The sequence below is a fragment of the Bombina bombina genome, chromosome 1, assembly GCF_027579735.1.
Source record: "Bombina bombina isolate aBomBom1 chromosome 1, aBomBom1.pri, whole genome shotgun sequence".
Taxonomy (NCBI): domain Eukaryota; kingdom Metazoa; phylum Chordata; class Amphibia; order Anura; family Bombinatoridae; genus Bombina; species Bombina bombina.
The window spans coordinates 1,220,885,310-1,220,910,384 of record NC_069499.1 but is presented as its reverse complement, the minus strand read 5'-3'; the positions used below and the strand labels follow the sequence as shown (position 1 = coordinate 1,220,910,384).

The window sequence follows — 25,075 nt, the reverse complement described above, 5'->3', positions numbered from 1 at the left end:
ATCAGATGGCTTCCCATCTAAACAAGAAACTTCCCACGTACTTGTCCAGGTCCAGGGATCCTCAGGCGGAGTCGGTAGATGCGTTTAGCAGTTCCTTGGTTTTACCAACCTGCTTATATCTTCCAGCCTCTAGTTCTTCTTCCAAGATGATCTCCAAGATCATCATGGGGAACAATCGTTTGTGTTTTCTGGGTAGGCTCCAGCATGGCCTCACAGGTTCCGGTATGCGGATCTTGTCCGGATGTCCAGTTGCCAAACCTTTATGATCGAGTTTGGAAGACTTATATTTCATGGTGTTCTTCTCATAAATTCTCCTGGCATTCTTTTAGAATTCCTAGAATTTTACAGTTTCTACAGGATGGTTTAGATAAAGGTTTGTCTGCAAGTTCCTTGAAGGGACAAATCTCTGCTCTCTGTTTTATTTCACAGAAAGATTCTAAGCTTCTGATATTCACTGTTTGTGCAGGTGTTGGTCCTTTTCAAGCCTGTCATTAAATCAATTTCTCCTCCTTGGAGGTCTTAATTAGGTTTGAAGGCTTTACAGGCTCCTCCTTTGAGCCTATGCATTCTTTGGATATTAAACTACTTTCTGGGAAAGTGTTGTTCCTTTTGGCTATCTCTTCTGCTAGAAGAGTTTCTGAGCTATCTGCTCTTTCTTGTGAATCTACTTTTCCTGATTTTCCATCAGGATAAGGCAGTTTTGCAGACTTGATTTAAATTTTTACCTAAAGTTGTAAATTCTAAGCAACATTAATAGTGATATTGTTGTTCCCTCTTTGTGTCCTAATCCTAAGAATTCTTTGGAGTGATCCTTACATTCTCTGGGATGTTGTAAGAGCTTTGGAATATTATGTTGAAGCTACTATTAGATTGCAGGAAGACTTCTAGTCTATGTGTTGTCTTTTCTGGTCCTAGAGAAGGTCAGAAAGCTTCTGCCATTTCCTGGCATCCTGTTAAAGCTTTTGATTCATCAGGCTCATTTGGAGTTGGGTCAGGCCCCCGCCTCAGAGAATCACAGCTCATCTACTAGATCATTTCCCAGTTCATGGGCTTTTAAGAATGAAGCTTCAGTTGATCAGATTTGCAAAGCAAACAACTTGGTCTTCTTTGCATAAATTTACTAATTCTACAGTTTTAATGGATTTGCCTCTTCGGAAGAAGTTTTTGGTACAAAAGTTCTTCAGCGCAGCTGTTTCAGTTTAATTCCTCTGCTTATGTTTAAGTTTTTTTCTTTTCAATTATGAGAAAAAAAAAAAAAATTTTGGATGTGGATTTAATTTTTTTTCAGCGGAAAATGGCTGTTTTTATTTTATCTCTCCCTCTCTAGTGACTCTTCTGTGGGAGTACGCAACATCTTAGGTATTACTATCCCATATGTCACTAGCTCATGGACTCTTGCCAATTACATGAAAGAAAACATATTTATGTAAGAACTTATCTGATAAATTCTTTTCGTTTCATATTGGCAAGGAGTCCATGAGACCCACCCTTTTTATGGTGGTTATATTGTTTTGTATAAAGCACAATTATATTTCCAGTTCCTTTTTTTGATGCTTTTACTCCTTTTCTATCACCCCACTACTTGGCTATTCATTAACCTGAAGTGTGGGTGTGGTGAGGGGTGTATGTATAGGCATTTTGGAGGTTTGGGAAACTTTGCCCCTCCTGGTAGGATTGTATATCCCATACGTCAATAGCTCATGGACTACTGACCAATATGAAAATAATTAATTTATCAGTTAAGCTCTTACATAAATTATGTTTTTAGTTGGAATTTAATTCATCATTTTTAATGAAGATGTGCTGTAACTTACTTTTAAATACTGATATGAAATTCAAATACCCAACGCTCCACTCCCACTTCAAAGTAAATTCTTCTGTGAACTAACGGTTTGGATTGTTCTCCAATCAGCTCTCTCCCCATATGGCACTTTTGTTGTAGCTAAAGCGCTAATTGGAGAACAATTCAAACTGTTAGCTCACAAATAAAATATAACTTTTGAATGTGGGCGGCGGAGAGCGGGTTATTTGAATTTTATATCTATATTAAAAACGGTAAGTTATAGCACATCTCATTAAACTGGACTACAACTCTATCTAAAATATCACTAACATTCCGGATTGATTTTATAAAGTAGAGAGTTTACCATTACTTTAGCAACAGCAATCGCCTTACTGTAAATGTTGTTTGCCTGCCTTCAAGTAGTCCTGCTAGAAGAATATGCAACGTTTTTCAAATCACCAATAATGTGACTATTAAAATGCTTTATGTGGTCAACAAATCTGTTTACTAAATTTTCTTTACTGGCTCCTAAATTTTAGCCATACAGTGGTATTCGTATATAGATATATGGAGAATAACCCTAAAACTTAGGAGCCAGTGGCTACCTGGCTCCTGGGTTTGTCAAGCCCTGCAAAGTTTATAAAAATGTTCTATGTAGATTTGTTGCAATTCAGTACTCAAAAAAAAGAGACATGAAACAGGCTTTAATTATGTGTGGTAAAAAAAATCAAATTTGCAATATAATTGTATTATTTATTTTACCACCTTATCTTTGCAATTAACATTAAAAGTTTGAGTCTCCAATTTAAGTGAGAATTAGAAGTTCATACCCCAGACTTACACAAGCTAATCATTGTTTGAGCCCTGTAAAAGCTTATAAATATCGGTCTCTAATTGTATGTTAAAAAACTGTTACTGCTTAATAACACAAAATGTTGCTGTCTTCTCTAGGTACAATTGCAGATTGAATACTCCAAATAAAGTAAAGTTAAAAAAGTTAGCATACTAATGTATATGTTTTTACTGGCATGGCTTCAATGCTATAGTACACAGTATATACTATACGTACTTAAAAAGGACATTAAACACTTTGAGATAGTAATATACAATGATAAAAGATGTATATACTGTATAAAAAACCTCTGCAATATACTTTCATTATTTTATTTATTTATTTAAGCATTTTACAATAGTTTGACATTGAGATCTACAAGAATTGTCAATAAAATTGTTTAAACATTAACCATAAGTAACATACGGCTAGATTACGAGTTTTGCAGTATGGGTTAAAAAACAGCGTTAAGGCTCATAACGCTGCTTTTTCACTACCGCTGGTATTATACGAGGTCTTGCAGGTTTAGGGGCACCGAAACACTTTTTGGCCGTAACGCAAATTAACTTACGCAATTTGCGTAAAGTCTTTTTTTTCAATGCGACTTCCATAGCGCCGATATTACAAGCTTTTCTGGGAGGGCCAAAAAGTGAGCGGTACAGCCTATCCCACAAGATTCATAAGACAATCTAAAGTCAGTAGTTATGGGTTTTGCGCTACCAAAGCTGTAGCATAAAACTCATATACTTAAGTGTTAAAAAAGTACACTAACACCCATAAACTACCTATTAACCCCTAAACCGAGGCACTCCCGCATCGCAAACACTAAAATAAAATTATTAACCCTTAATCTGCCGCTCCCCGACATCGCCGCCACTATCATAAACATGATTAACCCTTAAACCGCCGCACTCCCAGCATCGCAAACACTAGTTAAATATTAACCCCTAATCTGCTGCCACCCAATGTCGCCGTCACCTACCTACATTATTAATCCCTAATCTGCCCGCCCCCAACGCCACTCCGCCACTATACTAAATTTATTAACCCCTAAACCTAAAGTCTAACCCTAACACCCCCTAACTTAAATATAATTAAAATAAATCTAAATAAAAATTACTATCATTACCTAAATAATTCCTATTTAAAACTAAATACTTACCTGTAAAATAAACCCTAAGAATAGCTACAATATAACTAATAGTTACATTGTATCTATCTTAGGTTTTATTTTTATTTTACAATGCAAGTTTGTAATTATTTTAACTATGATAAAATAGTTACTAAAAAGTTATTAACTATTTACTAACTACCTAGCTAAAATAAATACAAATTTACCTGTAAAATAAAACCTAACCGAGTTACACGAACACCTAACCTTACACTGCAATTAAATAAAATTACCTAAATTAAATACAATTACCTAAATTACAAAAAAACAAACACTAAATTACACAAATTAAAAAAATAAATTATCAGATATTTAAACTAATTATACCTAATCTAATTGCCCTATCAAAATAAAAAAAAGCACCCCCAAAATAAAAAAAAAAACCCTAGCTAAACTAAACTACCAATAGCCCTTAAAAGGGCCTTTTGTGGGGCATTGCCCCAGAAGAAATCAGCTCTTTTACCTGTAAAAAAATTCAAACACCCCCCAAAAGTAAAACCCACCACCCACACAACCAACCCCCCCAAATAAAATCCTAACTAAAAAAAACCTAAGCTCCCCATTGCCCTGAAAAGGGCATTTGGATGGGCATTGCCCTTAAAAGGGCATTTAGCTCTTTTGAATTACCCAAACCCCTAAACTAAAAATAAAACCCACCCAATAAACCCTTAAAAAACCTAACACTAACCCCCGAAGATCCACTTACAGTTTAAAGACTGGACATCCATCTTCAACGAGGAGAAGTCTTCATTCAAGCGGCAAGAAGTCCTCAACGAAGCCTGGAGAAGTCTTCATCAAAGCCGGCAGAAGTGGTCCTCCAGATGGGCAGAAGTCTTCATCCAGACGGCATCTTCTATCTTCATCCATCCGGCGCGGAGCAGGTCCATCTTCAAGACATCCAGCGCGGAGCATCCTCTTCATATGAAGGTCTTCTTCCCGAAAGAATGTTTCTTTAAGTGACGGCATCCAAAGATGGCGTCCTTGAATGCAGATTGGCTGATAGAATTCTATCAGCCAATCGAATTAAATGTGAAAAAAATCATATTGGCTGATGCAATCAGCCAATAAGATTCAATCAGCCAATAGGATTGAGCTCGCATTCTATTGGCTGATTGGAACAGCCAATTAGAATGCAAGCTCAATCCTAGTGGCTGATTTGATCAGCCAATAGGATTGAAGCTCTGTTGGGGGGGTGTTGGCTCTTTTTCCTATAAAAAAAAAATACAGATTTCTTTGGGGCAATGCCCCGCAAAAGGCCCTTTTAAGGGCTATTGGTAGTTTAGGCTATTGGGGTTTTTTTTTTCATTTTGGGGGGGCTTTTTTATTTTGATAGGGGCTATTAGATTAGGTGTAATTAGTTTAAATATCTGATAATTTCTTTTTTTATTTTATTTTGTGTAATTTAGTGTTTAGTTTTTTTTGTAATTTAGGTAATTATATTTAATTTAGGTAATTTATTTAATTGTAGTGTAAGGTTAGGTGTTAGTGTAACTCAGGTTAGGTTTTATTTTATAGGTAAATTTGTATTACTTTAGGTAGGTAGTTAGTAAATAGTTAATAACTATTTAGTACTATTCTACCTAGTTAAATTAAATACAAACTTGCCTGTAAAATTAAAAATAAAACCTAAGCTAGATACATATGTAACTATTATGTTATATTGTAGCTAGCTTAGGGTTTATTTTACAGGTAAGTATTTAAGTTTTAAATAGGAATTATTTAGTTAATGATAAGTAATTTTTATTTAGCTTTATGTTAATTTATATTAAAGGGACAGTCAACACCAGAATTTTTGTTGGTTTAAAAAGATAGATAATCCCTTTATTACCTCATTCCCCAGTTTTGCATAACCAACACTGTTATATTAATACACTTTTTACTTGCTGTGACTATCTTTTGTAATCTAAGCATCTTCTGACCGCCCCTAATCACATGACTTTTAGTTATTATCTATTGACTTGCAGTTTAGCCAATTAGTGCAGTGTCTGCCACAACTCACGGGCGTGATCACAATGCTATCTATATGGTTTACCTGAACTACTCTCCCCTGCTGTGAAAAGCAAATACAAAAGCATGTGATTAGAGGCGGCCTTCAAGGCTTAGAAATTATCATATGAGCCTTTTCTAGGTTTGCTCTCACTAGAATACCAAGAGAACAAAGCAAAATTGTTGATAAAAGTAAATTGGAAAGTTGTTTAAAATTACATGCCCTATTTGAAAAATAAAAGTTTTTTTGGCCTTGACTGGGGGTGTTAGGGGTTAGGGCTAGACTTAGGTTTAAGGGTTAATAAATTTAGTATAGTGGCGGCAGATTAGGGGTTAATAAATGTAGGTAGGTGGCGGCGATGCTAGGGGCGGTAGGTTAGGGGTTAATAATATTTAACTAGTGTTTGTGATGCGGGAGTGCTGCGGGTTTAGGGGGTTAATATGTTTATTATAGTGGCGGCGATGTCCGAAGCGGCAGATTAGGGGTTAATAAGTATAATGTAGGTGTTGGCTATGTCGGGGTGGCAGATTAGGGGTTAATAAGTGTAAGATTAGGGGTGTTTAGACTCAGGGTTCATGTTAGGGTGTTAGGTGTAAACATAAATTTTGTTTCCCCATAGGAATCAATGGGGCTGCGTTATGGAGCTTTATGCTGCTTTTTTGCAGGTGTTAGACTTTTTCTCAGCCGGCTCTCCCCATTGATGTCTATAGGGAAATCGTGCACGAGCACTTAAAAACCAGCTCACCGCGGCTTTCAGCAGCGCTTGTATTGGAGTGCGGTATGGAGCACAAGTTTGCGCTACGCTCACTTTTTGCCTGATAACTCCAGGTTTTTGTAAACCTGTAATACTGTAGGGAAGTGAGCATTGACAATAACGTGCAAGTTAGCCCCCCACCCCTTATAACGTAAAACTCGTAATCTAGCCGTTAATGACAAATTATTAAAGAAAAAAAAAATGATGAAGTTCTACTATAAAATAATTTATGCTTACCTAATAAATTCTTATCTTTCCTGCATGGAGAGTCCACAAATCCATTAAATTAGTGGTAATTAAACTCCTGGCCCACCAGGTGGATGCAAAGAACACCCCAGCAAAAGCTTCAAGTATCCTCCCACTTCCCACAATCCCCAGTCATTCAGCCGAGGAATCATGGAAAGAGAAGAAGACACAAAGTGTATAGGAGGTGCCTGAGGTTTAGAAAATTACAAAAAGGAGTCTTAAAATAAGGGCGGGTCGTGGACTCTCCATGCCAGGAAAGAAAATAATTAATCAGGTAAGCATAAATTATTATTTTCTTTCCAATGGCATGGAGGGTCCACAAATCCATTCAATTACTAGTGGGAACCAATACCAAAGCTAGTGTCCACAAAATTTAAGGAAGGGATACACAAGACAGGCGAACCTAGACAGAAGGCACCACCGCTTGAAGAACTTTCCTCCCAAAGGAAGCCTCAGCGGAGGTAAAAACATCAAATTTATCAAATTTGGAAAAAGTATGGAATGATGACCAAGTGGCCGCCTTGCAAATCTGTTCCATAGAAACATCATTTTTAAAGGCCCAAGAGGAAGCGACAGTTCTAGTGGAGTAATTTTTATCTGGATACTGCTGTCCAGCTGTCTCATAAGCCAATCGAATAACACTTTTCAACCAGAAGGAGAGAGTAGAAGATGTGGCCTTCTGACCTCTCTATTTACCAGAAAAGACAACAAAAAGAGCAGAAGATTGACAAAAATCTTTCGTAGCCTGCAAACAGAACTTCAAAGCACGCACAACAGATTGTGCAACAACCGCTCCTTCTTAGAGGAAGGATTAGGACAAAGTGAAGGAACAACAATTTCTTGTTAATATTGTGTTCCGAAACCACTTTCGGTAGGAATCCTTATTTATTACGGAGGACTGCCTTATTACGCATGAAGAATAAGATAAGGAGAGTCACACTGTAGAGCCAAAAGGTCCAAAAACTCTATGGGCAGAAGAAATTGCCACCAGAAACAAAAAACTTTCCAGGACAATAACTTAATATCAACAGAATGCATAGGCTCAAATGTGCCTGCTGTAGAACTTTGTGTACCAGATTAAGACTCCAAAGAGAAGCAATTGACCTAAACACAGGCCTGATTCTAACCAGAGCCTGGACAAAAGATTGAACATCTAGCAAAATTGCCAGACGCTTCTGCAAAAGAATCGACAGAGCCGAGATCTGACCCTTTAGGGTACTAACTGATAAACCCTTCTCCAGACCCTCCTGAAGAAAGGACAGAATATGAGGAATTCTCACCTGACTCCAAGAAAAACCCCTAGAACCGCACCAATGAAGGTATCTACGCACCTTATAATAAATAGAGTAACAGTAATAGTCTCAATCTTCACAGAAAAACCTCGCCTAGACAAAATTAAGCGTTCAATCTCCAAGCAGTCAGCTTCAGAGAGACTAAGTTCGGATGGAGAAAAGGACCCTGAAGTATAAGATCCTTCCTCAGAGGAAATTTCCACAGGGAAAATTACGACATCTTCACTAGGTCCGCATACCAAGTTCTGCGAGGCCACGCTTGAGCATTAGAATTACCCGAAGCCTGCTCCTGTTTGACACGAGCTATCACCCGAGGAACAAGGGCAACTGGAGGAAACAGATAATTAGACCAAAATCCCATGGCACTGCCAGGGCGTCTACCAGAGCTATTTAAGGATCTCTTGATCATGCTCCGTATTTTGGAAGCTTGGCATTTAGACAAGATGCCATCAGATCCAGCTCCGGAACTCCCTATTTAAGGGGTTAATATCAAGAAAACTTCCGGATGGAGAGCCCATTCCCCTGAATGAAACGTCTCCCTGCTTAGATAATCCACTTCCCAGTTGTCCACCCAGGATATTTATAGGTAGGGCAGACTCCTCCTGAGTCTAAAGTCCCTGAGCTCTTAGGGACACCCCAGCCTAACAGGCTGGCATCCGTGGTCACAATCTCCCAAGAAGGTGTTAGGAAACAAGTGCCCTGAGACAAATGGTCCTGGGAAACCCCACAAGACAGAGAAATCCTTGTCTGAGAGTCTAAAACTATCCTCTGAGAGAGATCCCAGTGGTCTCCGTTCCATTGACTGAGCATACATAAATGTAGAGGTCTCAGATGGAAGCGAGCAAACTGAATAATGTCCATGGATGCCTCCATAAGACCAATTACTTCCATGCACACTGCCACAGATGGACGAACAGAAGACTGAAGAGAACGACAGGCCTCCAGAAGCTTGAATCTTCTGACCTCCGTCAAAAAAAAATCTTCATAGATACTGAGTCTATGATTGTGTCCAGAAAACATACCCTGGAATTAGGCATCAAGGAACTTTTCCATAGATTCACCTTCCACCTGTGGGAGCGGAGAATGGCTAACAAAGAATCTGTATGGGATCTTGCTAACTAAAAGGATGATGCCTGAACCAAGATATCGTTTAGGTAAGGTGCCACCGCGATCCCTAGAGATCTGGCCACAACCAAAAGAGCCCCTAGAACATTTGTAAAGATTCAAGGAGCAGTGGGGAGGCCGAAAGGAAGGGCGACAAATTGGAAATGTTGATCCAATAAAGCAAACCTCAGGAACTTAAAATGTTCCCTGTGGATAGGCACATGAAGATACGCGTCCTTCAGGTCAATGGTGGTCATAAATTGACCTTCCTGAAGTAGAGGGAGAATCGAACGAATAGTCCTCCATTTTGAAGGACAGAACCTTGATTAACTTGAAGAGAGACTTGAGGTCTAGAATGGGTTGAAAAGTTCCCTTTTTATGGGAGCCACAAAAAGATTTAAATAAAATCCCTGGGCCTGTTCTGCTAGAGGAACTGGGATAATTACTCCCAGAGAAGACAGATCCCTTACGCAGTTTAAGAAGGCCTCTCTCTTTATCTGGCTTACAGATAATCTTGATATTAGAAATCTGTCCCTGGGGGGAAAAGATTTAAATCCTATCCTGTATCCATGGGAGACCACAACCACTGCCCACAGATCGGGAACATCGCGAATCCAAGGCTGCTGAATGAAGGAAAGCCTGCCTCCTACCTGATCCAGAACTGGATGGGGGTGGCCCCTTCATGCTGATTTAGCATCAGTGGCTTTCTGGAATGCTTATCCTTATTCCAGGGCTGGCTAGCTCTCCAAGAAGTCTTGGCTTGTTCAGATTTAGAAGACGAGGAAGATTTCTGTCCCTTAAAGTTACGAAAAGGAACAAATTTAGAAGTCTGACAACCCTTGGGTCTATTGTTCTTATCTTCTGGTAAAAAAAAAAACAACTCCTTTCCCACCAGTAACCGTGGAACTGATCTCTGCCAGTCCAGGACCAAATAAAGTTTTACCCTTAAAAGGTAGAGACAGAAGCTTGGATTTTGAAGTCACATCTGCAGACCAAGACTTTAACCAAAGGACTCTGCAGGCTAGTATCGTAAAACTAGAAATTTTGGCTCCCAGCCTGAAAACTTGCATACTGGCATCACAGATAAAAGTATTAGCCAGCTTTAGAGTCTTGATCCTATCTTGTATCTCCTCTATCATAGTCTCCTTTGAAATTAAATCAGACAATGAGTCACACCATTAAGAGGCTGCAACAGCAACTGTCGCAATACTAGCAACTGGTTGCCACTGCAAACCCTGATGAAGAAACATCCTTCTTAAATAACCCTCCAGTTTCTTATCCATAGGGTCTCTAAAAGAGGACCTATCCTGAAGAGAAATGGTAGTTCTCTTAGCTAAAGTACAGTGTGCCACAGATCTCACACTAAATCAGCCACAGGAAATATTTTTAAACACAGGAGACAGATTAAAAGGAACACCCGGCTTCTCCCATTCCTGAGATATAACGTCAGACATGTGATCTGGAACAGGAAAAACCTCCACAGATTTAGGTTTGACATCAAAAACTATTCAGTTTATTAGCTTTTTTAGGAGCCTCTGTATTGTTTCAGAGTCATCCAAAGTAGCTAAAACCTCCTTCAAAAGTAAACAGAGATGTTCCAGTTTATATCTAAAATTAACCTCCTCAGAATCTACTGTACTAAGAACTAAATCAGAGATCTCTCCCTCAGAGGCTGCAGAGGAATGATCCTCGCTAGATAACTGAGAAAGACTAACCAAATCAGTCCTGGCGGAAACAGAACACATAGCAATGTACTTAGATTTCCTCTTCCTTTTAACAGAACTAGGAAAAGCACTTAGGGCTGCAGAAACTGCAGACGTCAACTGTGCAGCAAAATCTTTATTCAAACAAGACTGAGAGGAACCGCAGGGCATTACATGTGAATCTGTCAAAGGCTGGGACATGTTAGAAGTAGGCTGAGACAACCCCTGAACAGCATTATCCTGAGATAAAGAAAGCTCAGATAAGGAATCCTTATCCTTAGATAATAAAACCTTAAGGCAAGGGGAACAAAATTGCACAGGCGGTATAACCTGGGCATCTGCACAATAAAGACATTTATCAAATGACAGAGAAATCATGGATCAGCATCCATAGTAAATAAAAAAGCCCTTTATTTCCCCTATACTCTAAGTTCTATATAAATAATTAGAATAAAAAAAAAAAAAAAAAACTTTAGGCATAGATAACAAATAATTGATAAAAACCGGCACCTCTACACCCCATCCACGCTGGAGAGACTCACCCAACTGGTAACCAGGAATCCAATCCACACCAGCAGATAAAAAAAATCCTGTTCAAACTGCAGATGCTGGAAAGCTGCAAACATCAGAGAGAAGCAACAGGCAGAAAAAAAATGATCAAATGCCAGAAAATCCGCTCTGTCTCCTTGAAAATCCGCCTTCCAAACAGCCGGCTAGAAACATACCGTTCAGCACTCAGGAAGTAACTGAGCGGTGACATGATTTAAATTCAAAAGAGAGATGCGGTAAAAAAGAACCGCCAACAACCTCCTTAAAAAGAGATATGTCCCAAATAAAATAAAAGGTAAACTTGTGCAAATAAATCCCCACAGCCAAAATCAAAAAAGCCTTCACATGACAGAAAAGTGCCCTGAACTGCTGCCCAATAAATCACCAATCTTTAAAAGGGATATTCAGTCCCTTAAGGATCCACCTTGTTTCGCCAAGTATCCTTTTTTCTCTTTTTTTTAAAAAAAAAAAAAAAAAAAAAAAACAAGGAACTAAGTGCTGCATCCTTCTCACCTAGAAGGTAAAAGCACTTACCTGTGGATCCGCTGTAGGGCAGGTACAGCAAACAGGTGTGACAGAATCCTCATTGACATAGACCTGTAGATAAAGAAAAAACAGAGTAACCAACCCTGGTTTTCTATATAGGGGTAGCAAAAATGTTGGAAGGTAAGCAAAGACCACCTCACCGTCTTCCAGCTGCTAAAAGCCACCATTACTCTTACTAAAGAGAATTAAATGGACACAGCATAACCCCAATCCTTGCTTGCAGGGAAAGGTACCCATTAAAGGATTAACAACTTGAGTTCTTCAGACACCTTCACACATCACCTATGTTACACAGGCAAAGAATGACTGGAGATTGTGGGAAGTGGGAGGATACTTGAAGCTTTGCTGGTGTGTTCTTTGCCTCCACCTAGTGGGCAAGAGTTGAATTCCCACTAGTAATTGAATGGATTTGTGGACTCTCCATGCCATTGAAAAGAAATTTGGTTGGTATATGTGCATGAAAAACATGGAGCAACATGCTATGACATCTCCGAGTTAAGAATTTTCCACATAGCCATTGGCTGCACACTCCAGTGACTTATTTATAACTGTCCTTAATTGGCCAAAGCAGAGAAATAAACCTAAGTTACAACATGGCAACTCCAGTTGTTTTATACACAATAAAAATTTACACTTATTTTGTCAATATTTAAACAACTAATGAAACTTTAAAAAAAAATCTACTTTATTCTCAGACTAGACTTTTCTTTGAATGCATTATTCTATCTAGCATGTATTTAGTGTTTAATATGTCTCTTTCAAGAATAATGAATGTCATTTTAAAGAGGTGAATTTAAAAATATGATAAATTTAAGTATGCAAACATAGTAGTCTGGTCAAAATTAAAAACTTTCATTATTCAAATAGAGCATGCAATTTCACTCATATCAATTTTTCTTTGTTGTCTTGGTATCTTTATTTGAAAAGCAGGAATGCAAGCTTAGGAGCCAGACCATTTTTGGTTCAGAAACTGGGGAGCACTTGCTGATTGGTGGCTACATTTAGACACCAATCAGCAAGCTGTACCAGGTGTTGAACCAAAAATGGGCTGGCTCCTAAGCTTACATTCTTGCTTTTTCAAATAAAGATAGCAAGAGAAAAAGAAAAATTGATAATAGGAGTAAATTAGAAAGTTGCTTAAAATTGCATGCTCTATATGAATCGTGAAAGTTTCATTTACTGTCTTTACTGTCTATTCCTACAAGAATTTGTAACTGACTTGTGGTTGTTCACAGCTCTAAAAGTAGTAGTATGAAAACATTAATTTTTTTTTTACATACAAATATCTTTTGGACTTTGTTTAGCCAGAGGCACAATAACAAGTTCTTTCACAATCTTTGTTCGATCTGTTTGCTAATAGTGTTCAACTAAATTGGACTGCCAATACCGTTGGCTGAAAATATTTGGAAAGTGATTTATCTTCATATGTAAAAGGAGATTCAGATGACAAAATGGAATGTCAGTAATAGCATTTTACATCTAGTCAGGGTAAAACGGCATCTCTAGAGAACGGCATAGCTAGCAGATCTCAACAGAAACACAGAAAAACAGAATAGTAAGTAATTAACATTTGTTAAATATATCATATTACTCTTTAAAAGGACATAAAGCCTACAATTTTTATTTCATGATTCAGATTGAACATTCAGATAGAAAATACAATTTTAAACAACTTTTCATTTTAATTCTATTATCAAATTTGCTCCAATCTCTTGGTATTCTTTCTTAAAGGAGCAGCAATGCATTACTTAGAGATAGTTGAGCACATCTGATGAGTTAAAGACAAGAGGCATATATGTGCAGCCACCAATCATCAGAGCATTGCAGCTGCTGAGCCTACCGCATGGTGCTTTTCAACAAAAGAATACCTAGAGAACCAAGCAAATTACATAATAGAGCATCAAGAAAAAATGTGGGTTTTGTGTCCTTTTAAAAGGAGCATTAAAGGGAAACTGAACCCAAATTTTTTCTTTTGTAATTCAGAAAGCGCATGCAATTTAAGCAACTTTCTAATTTACTCATATTATCAATTTTTCTTCATTCTCTTGCTATCATTATTTGAAAAAGAAGGCACCTAAGCTTTTTTTTGGTTTCAGTACTCTGGACAGCACTTTTTTATTGGTGGATGAATTTATCCACCAATCAGCAAGGACAACCCAGGTTGTTCACCAAAAATGGGCTGGCATCTAAACTTACATTATTGCATTTCAAATAAAGATACCAAGAGAATGAAGAAATTTTGATAATAGGAGTAAATTAGAAAGTTGCTTAAAATTTCATGCTCAATCTGAATCACGAAAGAAAAATTTTGGGTACAGTGTCCCTTTAAACACATTATATAAGCATAGCATTGGGTGCCGCCAAGCTGAAAATGATTTTTCCCTACATTCCAGTGCTGAGGTATTTGCACATGTAATACCTGCAGTATAACCTCGGTTCCATAATCGCAGCACCCTTGATTAAAGGGTGGTGCATTGAATGTATGCAGTGTGTCCCCTTAAAGAGTCATATCATCTATTACAATTTTGAATTCCTCACTAGTCTGTGTGTGTGCAGGTTTACTGTATTTTAGTTCAGATCTGCTAGCTATGCCATTCACTTTAATTTTCTTTTAAAGCACAATACCATCTGTAAAATCAGGCTTGGCAAATCTCAAGACCAGGGAGCCACACAGCAGTAACAATTTCATTACTGGCTCCTAAGCTTTTTCATTATTTAACATATAATTTACACAGACGTCCCTCTTAAAACACTTCTAAACACATTTTCAAACCATATCATGTTCCTTGTGCACTCTGTAAAATTTTTAGATTTTATATACATGAATGAGTTACATAATATTATAAACAATTTTTAAATGTAAGTCGTCTCTCAAAAACATATGTAAAGCAGGGTCTAAAACTACCGAAATCTGCTTTTAGTTCAGCATTTCTGAACAACTATTTTGCTTGACAAAATATACAGTATTTAAAAAAAAAAAAATACTGAAAATCAGAAAATTCTGAAATAATTTGTTATGACTATCATTTGTCTTAAAGGGACAGTAAAGTCCAAATTAAAGGGCCATAACATCCAAATGTTTAAACACTTGAAAGTGATGCAGTATAGCTGTAAAAAGCGGACTAGAAAATATCACCTGAACATCTCTATGTAAAAAAGAAAGATATTTTACCTCAAAAGTTTCTCAGTAGCCACATCCCATTGTAAAGGACGTCTAAGCAGCAAATTAGACAGCAGAAGGAGCAAGCTTTTGTGCACTCTCATCTTATTTCCCTATTCAGTTTAAGCAAGTTTACAATGAAATCTCATGAGAGTTAAGTGAAATCTTATAAGATCACAGTAAGAGTTCATGGCCTCAGCACTGTTGGTGCTGATTGGCTGCTGTTCATTTCTTCATTTTTTTCTTTTACCTGCAGGTGGGCAGCAGCTGAGTATAAATTTTTACACAGAACTTACTCTGCTGAGCTGAGGAGATTGTGAGGTAAAATATCTTCCTTTTTTACATAGAGATGCTCAGGTGATATTTTCCTGTCAGCTTTTTACAGTTATACTGCATCAGTTTCAAGTGATTTAGCATATGAGTATTATGTCCCTTTAACCTTTCATGATGCAGACACGGCATGTAATTTTAAACAACTTTCCAATTTACTTTTATCATCAAATTTGCTTCGTTCTCTTGGTATTCTTAGTTGAAAGTTAAACCTAAGTAGGCTCATGTGCTAATTTATAAGCCCTTGAAGGCTGCATCTTATCTGAATGCATTTGTTTTTTAACAGTTAGAGGGCGTTAGTTCATGTGTGCCATATTAGCTAACATTGTGCTCATGCCTATGAAGTTATTTATGAGTCAGCACTGATTGGCTAAAATGAAAGTGTCAAATGATCTGAGATAAGGAGGCAGTCTGCAGAAGCTTAGATACAAGGTAATCACAGATGTAAAAAAAACATTAATATAACCGTGTTGGTTATGCAAAACTGGGGAATGGGTAATAAAGGGATTATCTATCTTTTTAAACAATAACATTTTTTGTGTTTACTGTCCCTTTAATGACCGCTTTACCTCTCTCTGTCCAAAATTGATTGTACAAGTCTAAGAAGAATTTTAAAAGCCACATTATTCCAGCACTTCCTAGAGAGAGTGTCTAGAGAGGTAAGTTTCACATTTTCCCTTCTCCAATATTCTTAAAAAAAAAAAGTAAACTGGGGTTCAAGTCATGTGATTTTTTTGAAGGAAAGCGATGCAAAAAAGCACTTCTAGCTCCTCTTCATATATGTCGGACACGGCCTTGGTGTGTGTTTAGGATCATTGTCCTGCTGGAAGAGGGATTCAAGAATACACAATAAGCCAGAAGGGATGACATACTTCTGCAGAATAAATGGGTACTTTTATTTGCTCAAATTGTAGTTGATGTTGGGAAGTCAACAACTCCAGAATAGAAATTATTCCGACATCTGAATATTTCCTGCACTATATATAATTGGAGTTTTTACACACTGAAAATATCTGGTCTTTCTCTGGCAAAGTTTTTCAGCACTCGAGAGAACAACTTGTCCTCAGATTGCTTTTTTAAGCTCATTTAATAAGATTAAAAAAGGTATTTATCCAAAGGCCCTAACAGAAACACTTGCAGGACCATATTAGTAGAGTTAATTATTAATAGAAAACAATGATGTTTTACAAAGAGATTAAGTCCCACTGAGTAGCTGAAACTAATTGCTCCTAAGCAAAACATGACCAATGATTGGTGGCTACACAAGTATGCTAATCCTAACACACTGGCCATGTCCTGCACAGGACAGTAGTGCAAAAAAGCATTATCTAAAAAACTAATATGCTTTATTTTTGCATTACAATGTCTTTTTAAGTCAGCTTTTAATTTCCAGCATCAACATATTCAAGTGGCTTTAGTTCAAAACTCACCTGTTCACTATAGAGAATCTGCACGTTTCGAATCATCCGGCAATGCTTTTGAAGGATAGCTACGGCCTGAGCCAGAGGCATACCTGCAAGTAAAGGCATATAGATTAAACTTTAGACTAATCAGTGAAATTCCATAATAGATGTCGTTTTACCTGTAATTTTCCTGATACAGTAGCAGCTAGTATTTAGCAACTTCCCCTCATCCAGATGGATGTGTGTATGTGTTTTTATTAATCAGTCACCTATATAAAAAGATACTCTTCCAATATAATCCAGTGTCGTTCAAACACACACACACCTAAAAAAGCCACCAAAATCCCAGGCTATGGAAAAGGAAGTTGGGCTTTGTCACCTGTGGTCATTGTTGACAGAAGAAATGGCAGCTTGGATGGAATGACAAATACTGCTGTGTCAATGCTCACTGTAAAACAGAGGTGCAGTTGTGACGGGGAATATTCTTGGTGCCATGGCACTAGTATTTATTAAGGTCTGTCTTAAAACAAAAAGTAGTAAACTGTCAAAAATGTCTGATTCTAATTTAAATATTCAGAAGCCACTGCTGCCTCTGCTGCTTCCCACAGCTCACAAAAAAAGCGTACTCACATGAATTTTGCCCATATCTTTTCTGGGTTTCCTGCAGACACTCTCCCAGCCAGCTGAAAGCTAGTATAGCATACATATTGTAGACAGTGGCAAGCACCAAAGGCCGCCCCTAATTAGTTTTCAAACACTGTAAAGGGAATTTTTTACAGGTTAGTGCTTTTAATTTTAAGCACTTACTAGTCAACTTTAAAACAGCCCCTTCCGTGGAAGGAAATTTTAAGTCCCTTTAATATAATTCAGTCTTAAAATCAAAACTTGTGCATATCACCCTTCTAGTGATGTATCTACATATACTCTTATAAATACCGTGGAAACAACTGGAGAAAGAATCGCATCATTTAAGCTTTTGTCTGCAATTCATGAAACAAAGTTATGTTTTCTTAACAATATTAGCATTCTATCCTACACATTCATACAGAAACATAGATTTTCACAAAAGATAAGAACTAGAATGCGTTTCATCTCTTCTTGTTTCTATGAACTTTAGCCTAAATTAAATTCTATTGTTTACCCTTTTGCCTATCCAGGCTTACTTGAATTCCCTTTCTGACTGTATTTGACACCACAACCTCTAGTGGAAGTCTCCTATATCAACCACTCTTGAACCTGCTTCAAGGCTTCTGCTGTAAATCTGATTGAATGGAAACAGTAACGTTAGACTAAGCGCTAAATGTGGGCACCTATAGCTCTTTACGGAGGGTCCCTAGCAGACCCTTTAAAAGAGAAACTGATGGGGCAGAGCCTGGAGCTGAAGGAAGATGGCAGCTTAGTAGTGGAGCTCCGTGCTAGACTGCAATATATGAGGACATATATGTACAGCCACACATATAAAAAGACACTGGACCCTTGAGATCCTTTAGTGTGAGTACCGGAGAGCAAGTGGGAGCGACACCAGACACTACTGGTTTACTTTTAGCCCGGTATCAGGGAGAAGTGCCGGGTGCCGATCGCCATCTTAGCCACGTGGCATAGTTACTCTCGAGCGGCATGGTGCCGCACAGCACAAACTTAAAGAGTACTTTGACGGCCACCTCTTTCTGGGATGACATAAAGGAAACCCCTTATCAGGGGAAACAGCGGACTGAACCGACACTTTAGCCGCGAGAAGGAGAAAATGCTCCGGTATTAAACTTGTGTGAGTGACAGGCCTGAAACACACAGAGGTCAGTGCGGTAAGAGGGGAAACAAGCGACATACTTCTTCAGATGGGGTCACAGAGACTTTAAAATTATTCCCTTCCCAGCGATATAGTGGGGACATGAAAACTACCTTTTAAGGGCGTTTGAGGCCTAAGGAATTAGGTGATCACAAGAAAGATAAAAAGACACACACCTAGAAAGGCCCTACAGTAACATGGCTACTAGAATGTTTGAGAGAGGGTTACACTTTGTAAGTGAACTAGCCTGAGGTTTATTGCAGCTGAAAAATAATGCACACTTAATCTCACTGCCTGCAATAACTACCATGTGGCAATCTGTAGCCCTGCTGTAATCTGGATTACTTTCTTTTTCTGAACAAACAGTGAACAGAGTTTGGCTCACACTACAACATGTTCCTATCTATTTATTGCTCTCTGTTCCTGCAATAGCACTCTGGGGAATAAAAAAACCTTATATGGAATAATCCTGAAAGCTACTAACTTTCTCAGTCCTCCAGCAGCAGAAGAAATTATCTACCCTAAAGGAAAAATATTGCTAACTACTTATATACCATAAAACTTTCCTGTAAAGTATATCTACCCGTTTACCCTTGGTATTCTAAAATACAACTACACACCACGTAGAGACACCTGCTACAACCCGTAGATACATCTATAGTGTACTGGTGAAATACAAACAACCTTCTTGTGTAATATGTCGGCCAGAAAGCTGAATAAATCCTCTCAGGGATCTAAGCCAAACACAGTTTCTCTATTCTTTAGGCCTGCCAGTGGCGAGAAAATGCTAGAATCTGCGAATACGGTGATAGAAGAAGACAATGATTACGAATCAGACTCGCAGATTGGTGAAGAAGATACTATTCCTGCAACAAGAGCAGATCTCAAGGCACTAGTGTCTAAGCAAGATATCAACAAGAACTTTGATAAGCTCTGGGAAAAAATAGATGCCTTTCAGAATACCGTTACAAATAGTCTGGCAGACATAAAGCAAGAAATTACTGAACTAGGCTCAAGAGTTGCTACTCTGGAAGAAAATGAGGCCTCTACTGCCGATGATCTATCTAACCTCACACAAAAGATGTCTACACAGGAACAAGAAGTAAGCGAGATGCATGATAAACTTGAGGATCTCAAAAATAGGAGTCGCAGGTGTAACCTGCGCCTGAAAGGGGTACCAGAAGCTGTCTCAATAGACGAATTACCTATATATCTACACCAACTATTTCAAGCTATCACTGGAGAGGTGGGCGAAGACAAATTTCAAACGGAAAGGGCTCATAGGGCGCTAAGACCTAAGACAAAAGAAGATGCACCTCCCAGAGATGTAATTGTTAAATTTCTTAGATTTCCAGAAAAGGAGGAGATACTTACAGCGGCAAGAAAACATCCCACTTTTAAATTCCAGGGCATGGTAATTCAATTCTACCAAGACCTCTGTATACGGACTCTCCAGAGAAGAAGCTATTTAAAGCCCTTAACCGCACTTTTGAGAAAGCACCAGATTAGATATCGATGGGGGTTCCCGATCAACCTGTATATCCTACACAACGGCAGCTCCCTGAGCCTTAAAGAAGCTTCAGAGATCCCTGATATTTGCCGTAGATTACAACTGGAACCACCCGAAATTCCACAGATGAAGAAAGGAGAAGATAGATCCCAACTGCAACTTGACCCATCTCAATCACAGAGACAAAAGTGGACCAGAGTTCAGAAAAGAAAGAACAAGGCTTGACACTTTAGAGTATTGGACGGTTTCTAAAAGAGGTTCCATTTCATTGTTTTTTCTGTATTTAGCACTACTAAGTAATGTGAAGACACAGGAGAGAGATAAACTCTCTGACTGTGGTAAATTTAAAAACTAGATAACTACATAGAAAGGTTCTGTTGTAGGTAGCGTTCAGTAACTAACAATTACTAGTGTACATGATGTTGAATATTTTATATCATAATTATTTACAGTCATAGCACCAGGTTATGAAGTTTCCAAACCATAACTTACTTTTTCTATGGGGGGGGAGGCGTTATAAATGTTTTTCTCTTTACTTGTCTTTTGTTGCTATCTCAACACAGGGCTCATAGATGTATCAGCCTCATTATGTATACCTTTGTTGGGGTATTTATTGCAATGTATTCTAATATTCTTGTTTTTGTTTATATTTTTATCAGTGTTCTGCCGTGCCGTCCGCTCTGCTGCCGAGTCCCATCCACTAATAGAAAACTGTTCTTCCGAAACCTATGGGTAACTAGGTTGAAAGATGTAGCGGTGCTCCGGGGGGAGATCTCCTCCACCACAATAGTGAGTAATGGCTAGCAATCTAAGACTAATTTCACACAATGTCAGAGGCCTTAACACAGATCTCAAACGCAGGACAGCTCTAAACCAATACACTAGATTAAAAGCGAACATCATATTCCTTCAGGAAACGCACTTTACTAGAGAGGTAATTCCAAAATATTGGTCTAAAGGGTATTCTCAACACTTTCACTCTATAACTGATAAAAAAAGAGAGGAGTATCCATATTGATACATCAGTCGGTAGGATTTATAGTAGAGGAAACAACTAGGGATCCAGAGGGCAGATTTTTGCTACTTCAAGTTAGAATACACGACAAGCAGATAGTTTTATGTAATATTTATGCTCCAAACGAATCGCAAGCTGCTTTTTTTATCCGTATCTCTCATTTATTAACCCAATGGTCACATTCTAGAATTATTCTAGGAGGGGATTTTAATGTTTCTATGTATACACACCAAAATCAAGGTAAAACCCCATTATCTCAGTCACAACTACGACACAACTCCACAATTAAAAAAATAAAAGAGGTCTTTCTGGAACATAATATTTTGGACTCCTGGGATACCCTATATGGTAGGACCAATGACCACACTTATTATTCAAATGCACACAGATCTTATTCAAAACTGGATTACATATATGCGAGCCAAACTCTTACAGCGATTAAATATCTAGGGGTCAAACTCTCAAGTAACATAGCGAATCTCTACAATCTAAACTATGTTCCCTTATACAAATTGATCCGAAAGGACATTAATAAATGGAAAAAAGGAGGATTTTCCTGGTATTGCCGTTTATCGGCAATAAAAATGAATATTCTTCCCAGAATACTATATCTCTTCAGAGCCCTCCCAATTAAAGTGCCATTATCAGACTTAAAAAAATTGCAAATGGATCTCATTAGCTTTTTAAGAGGCAATAAGAAAGCCAGAATCCCCTCTCAGGTCCTTCAACAACATAGACAACTAGGAGGAGTGGGAGCACCAAATTTACTCCATTACTATCAAGCAGCGAGGTTGGCACAGACCACCTTAATGAGTATGAATTCGGAAGACTTAATATGGGTGAGGGTGGAGACATTGATGGCAGGTTGCAGGCGATCAGATGACATATTGTGGGGTCAGTTGAAATAACCTATTAGGGACATCTACACTTCGAAGCTTACTACAGAGATGATGCAGATGTGGACCTCTTTGTCCAGCTCTCTACATCTAATCCCAGGGGACTCGGTGGTTAGACCACTGAGGACCCTTTTGAGCGTTGATTTTCACTTACAGATGGGAAAGTGGGAAAATAAAGGACTATATAGAGTGGCAGATTTTCTATATAATAATAAAGTAGCTACATTTCAACAGATTCAAGATAAAATCCACCCAGAAAAGCTGCACTGGTTCTTATACCTACAAGTGGCATCAGCAGTAACCAGATTTAGGACGCCTGGCACCACTGCGAGATTAACAACCCTTGAATACTTTTGTAACACGTCACAGCGACTCAAAAAACTAATCTCTGCAATATACTTAACACTACAAAGGGCCAGGCTTTCTACTAAGTCTTCTGTGATGGAACTAAATACAACTAATACTCTAACAGACTGAGAAATAATCTTCTATACATCCAGTAAAGGGCTAATTAGCGCAGACTTCAGGGAAAACATCATTAAAACATCTTTCCGTTGGTACCTTACTCCCATCATCACCTCACATTACACACATAGAGGTAACAAACTATGTTATAGAGGGTGTACTGAAGCAGGAACATATATCCACATGTGGTGGGACTGCCCACAAGTCAAACAGATTTGGTCTCAACTATCTAAACTACTTAGCGAGGTTCTTTCTGAAAACATCTCCCTATCTGCACCACAAGCACTACTAAACGATAAGATCAGACAATTCAATGCAGCCACTAACACAAATATGTGTAGCAAGACACTGGAAAACGGGGGCACCCTCATGGAGGGAGGTTATGGATAAAATCCAGGTCACTTACAAGATGTCAGAGACGATAGCCTTCATACAGAATAGCCAAGAACAATTCTTAAAGGTGTGGAATTACTGGATTTTGGCAGGCCACTAATAACCTAGGAAACGTAAGGAGACCCACACACTAATGGGGAGAGCGGGTTAGGGAGGAGGTTTACATCAGGACATATGTAGGCCACTGACTTGGAGACCTGAGTTATACCGAACACTGGAGGTGATCCCCTTTTTGGACTCGGTTGCGGAGAGATGGTGCGGCGGACAAGTTCGAAGAAGTTTTGAGGTATTGTTATTGCTTGTTGTTGGGGTGTCAGAGGGAAGGGAATAACCTATACACAAAATAGAAATTGGGGGTGTGGAGGAGAGGAGGAACTGTTATTGTATGCCTTATTTTTTGCTTTATCTGATGTTCCCTCTGCCTTAAACCCCAACCCCCGAATATACTGGGTTGTAAGTGACACTACAAGCCTTATAGTCTGAACTGAAATATAATCAGTTAATGGTTTTATCGAATCATTGGACTTTCCAAAATCTTCTCCAAATTGGAATAAAGACTGTTGGACTTTTGACATTTGCTAGTGATAAGGGGGGAAGATGTGTCATGTATGAAGGGATTTGAGGCTTGTAATTTCTATGTGTATGACAATAAAAATTATTTCAACTAAAAGAGAAACTGATATGTATTAAGAGATTAAAGGCTAAGGTGACATACAGATGTGTATAAAATGTATTCAATTTAAAAAACATATAATACTACAACAACAATGATGCTAAAATCAAATAAACCACCTAATAATACTAAAAACAAGTTATGCTAAAAACATGGATCCATGTATATACAGTTAGAAAATATGCATACACATGATGCTAAAGATTATGTGGAGAATGGATAGAGTCTATGATATATGTGATTCGCCAATAAGTGAGTGACCCTTATGTGATCCGAAGGGGGTTAGAAGAATGCAAAAAATGTAAATGTGAAGAAAAGAAAAAAAACTTTTTAAAAATGTAAAAAAGATATAAAAGGAGAAAAGGAAAAAGAAAAAATATAAAATTATATATCAAATTGTTGCTTAGTGTGGAGAAGGAAGGAATAAAAATCAGGACTAGGCTTGATAAAGGCCCAGTTTGGGGCTAAAAAGCATTGACACTTATGGTAAGTCTCCTTTTAAAATTCATCCAGCTTTTTTGCACTCTATTGTATTTTTTTTTCACAGGAACTTTTAAACACACGACCCACACCCACAGAGGGATTACCTTTAGGTTCATTTGGACACATCACACTTGGAACGACTCCTACATCAGATTTCCACAGCAAGTCCTGATTTTTATTCCTTCCTTCTCTACGCTAAGCAACAATTTGATATATAATTTTACTTTTTTTTCCCAAGAATATTTTTTATTCTCCCTTTTCTCCCTATTTTTTATATCTTTTACATTTTTAAAAAGTTTTTCATTTTTTTTCTTCAATTGTTTTTTATTTTTTCTTCACATTTACATTTTTTGGATTCTTCTAACCCCTTTCGGATCACATAAGGGTCACTCACTTATTGGCGGATCACATATATCATAGACTCTATCCATTCTCCACATAATCTTTAGCATCAATGTATGTACATTTTTATACACATCTGTATGTCACCTTAGCCTTTCATCTTAGGCGCTCTTTATACATTGTATCAGTAAATCTGATCTAAGTTATACATATTGGGATCATAAGGTCTGTCACTCAGGATCACCAGTCTCCAACTATAAAATGTTTGTGAACAGGCAGAGAGGTCCCACATTTAGCTATCTGGACCCAGAGAATTTCTGAGTTCTTGGATTTGGAGGAATATTACTACTATCTGAAGAATGACAAAATGGATATTTATGCCGAAATGACCACACAATTGGACAATTACATCACATTAAAGTTATAGGAGTTACATTAATTTATAATTCAGGAGTTAAGACATACAATCACATCTTGAGCTATCACCATTGCCTCTTATCACTAACAGCCTAACCATGGGAACAATAGCCACGTTTATTGAAGCAGAGACCTCCAGTCATTTGTTATAGTCAAGTTTTCCTTCATACGTCACACCTTATAGACCCAGTCTAAATGAAACATTTACAAGTTTCTTTTATTACTGTGACTGTTT

At 38.0% G+C, this 25,075-nt stretch overlaps 1 protein-coding gene across 1 annotated transcript in view; it reads right to left on the bottom strand.

Moving 5' to 3' along the window:
• PHAF1 (phagosome assembly factor 1) overlaps positions 1–25,075 on the bottom strand; it is a 149,445-nt gene that overhangs the window by 105,521 nt on the left and 18,849 nt on the right. The window contains exon 3 of the mRNA XM_053700334.1: positions 16,888–16,970. Within this exon, the coding sequence (XP_053556309.1) occupies positions 16,888–16,970 (83 nt within the window). The remainder of the gene's footprint in view (positions 1–16,887; positions 16,971–25,075) is intronic.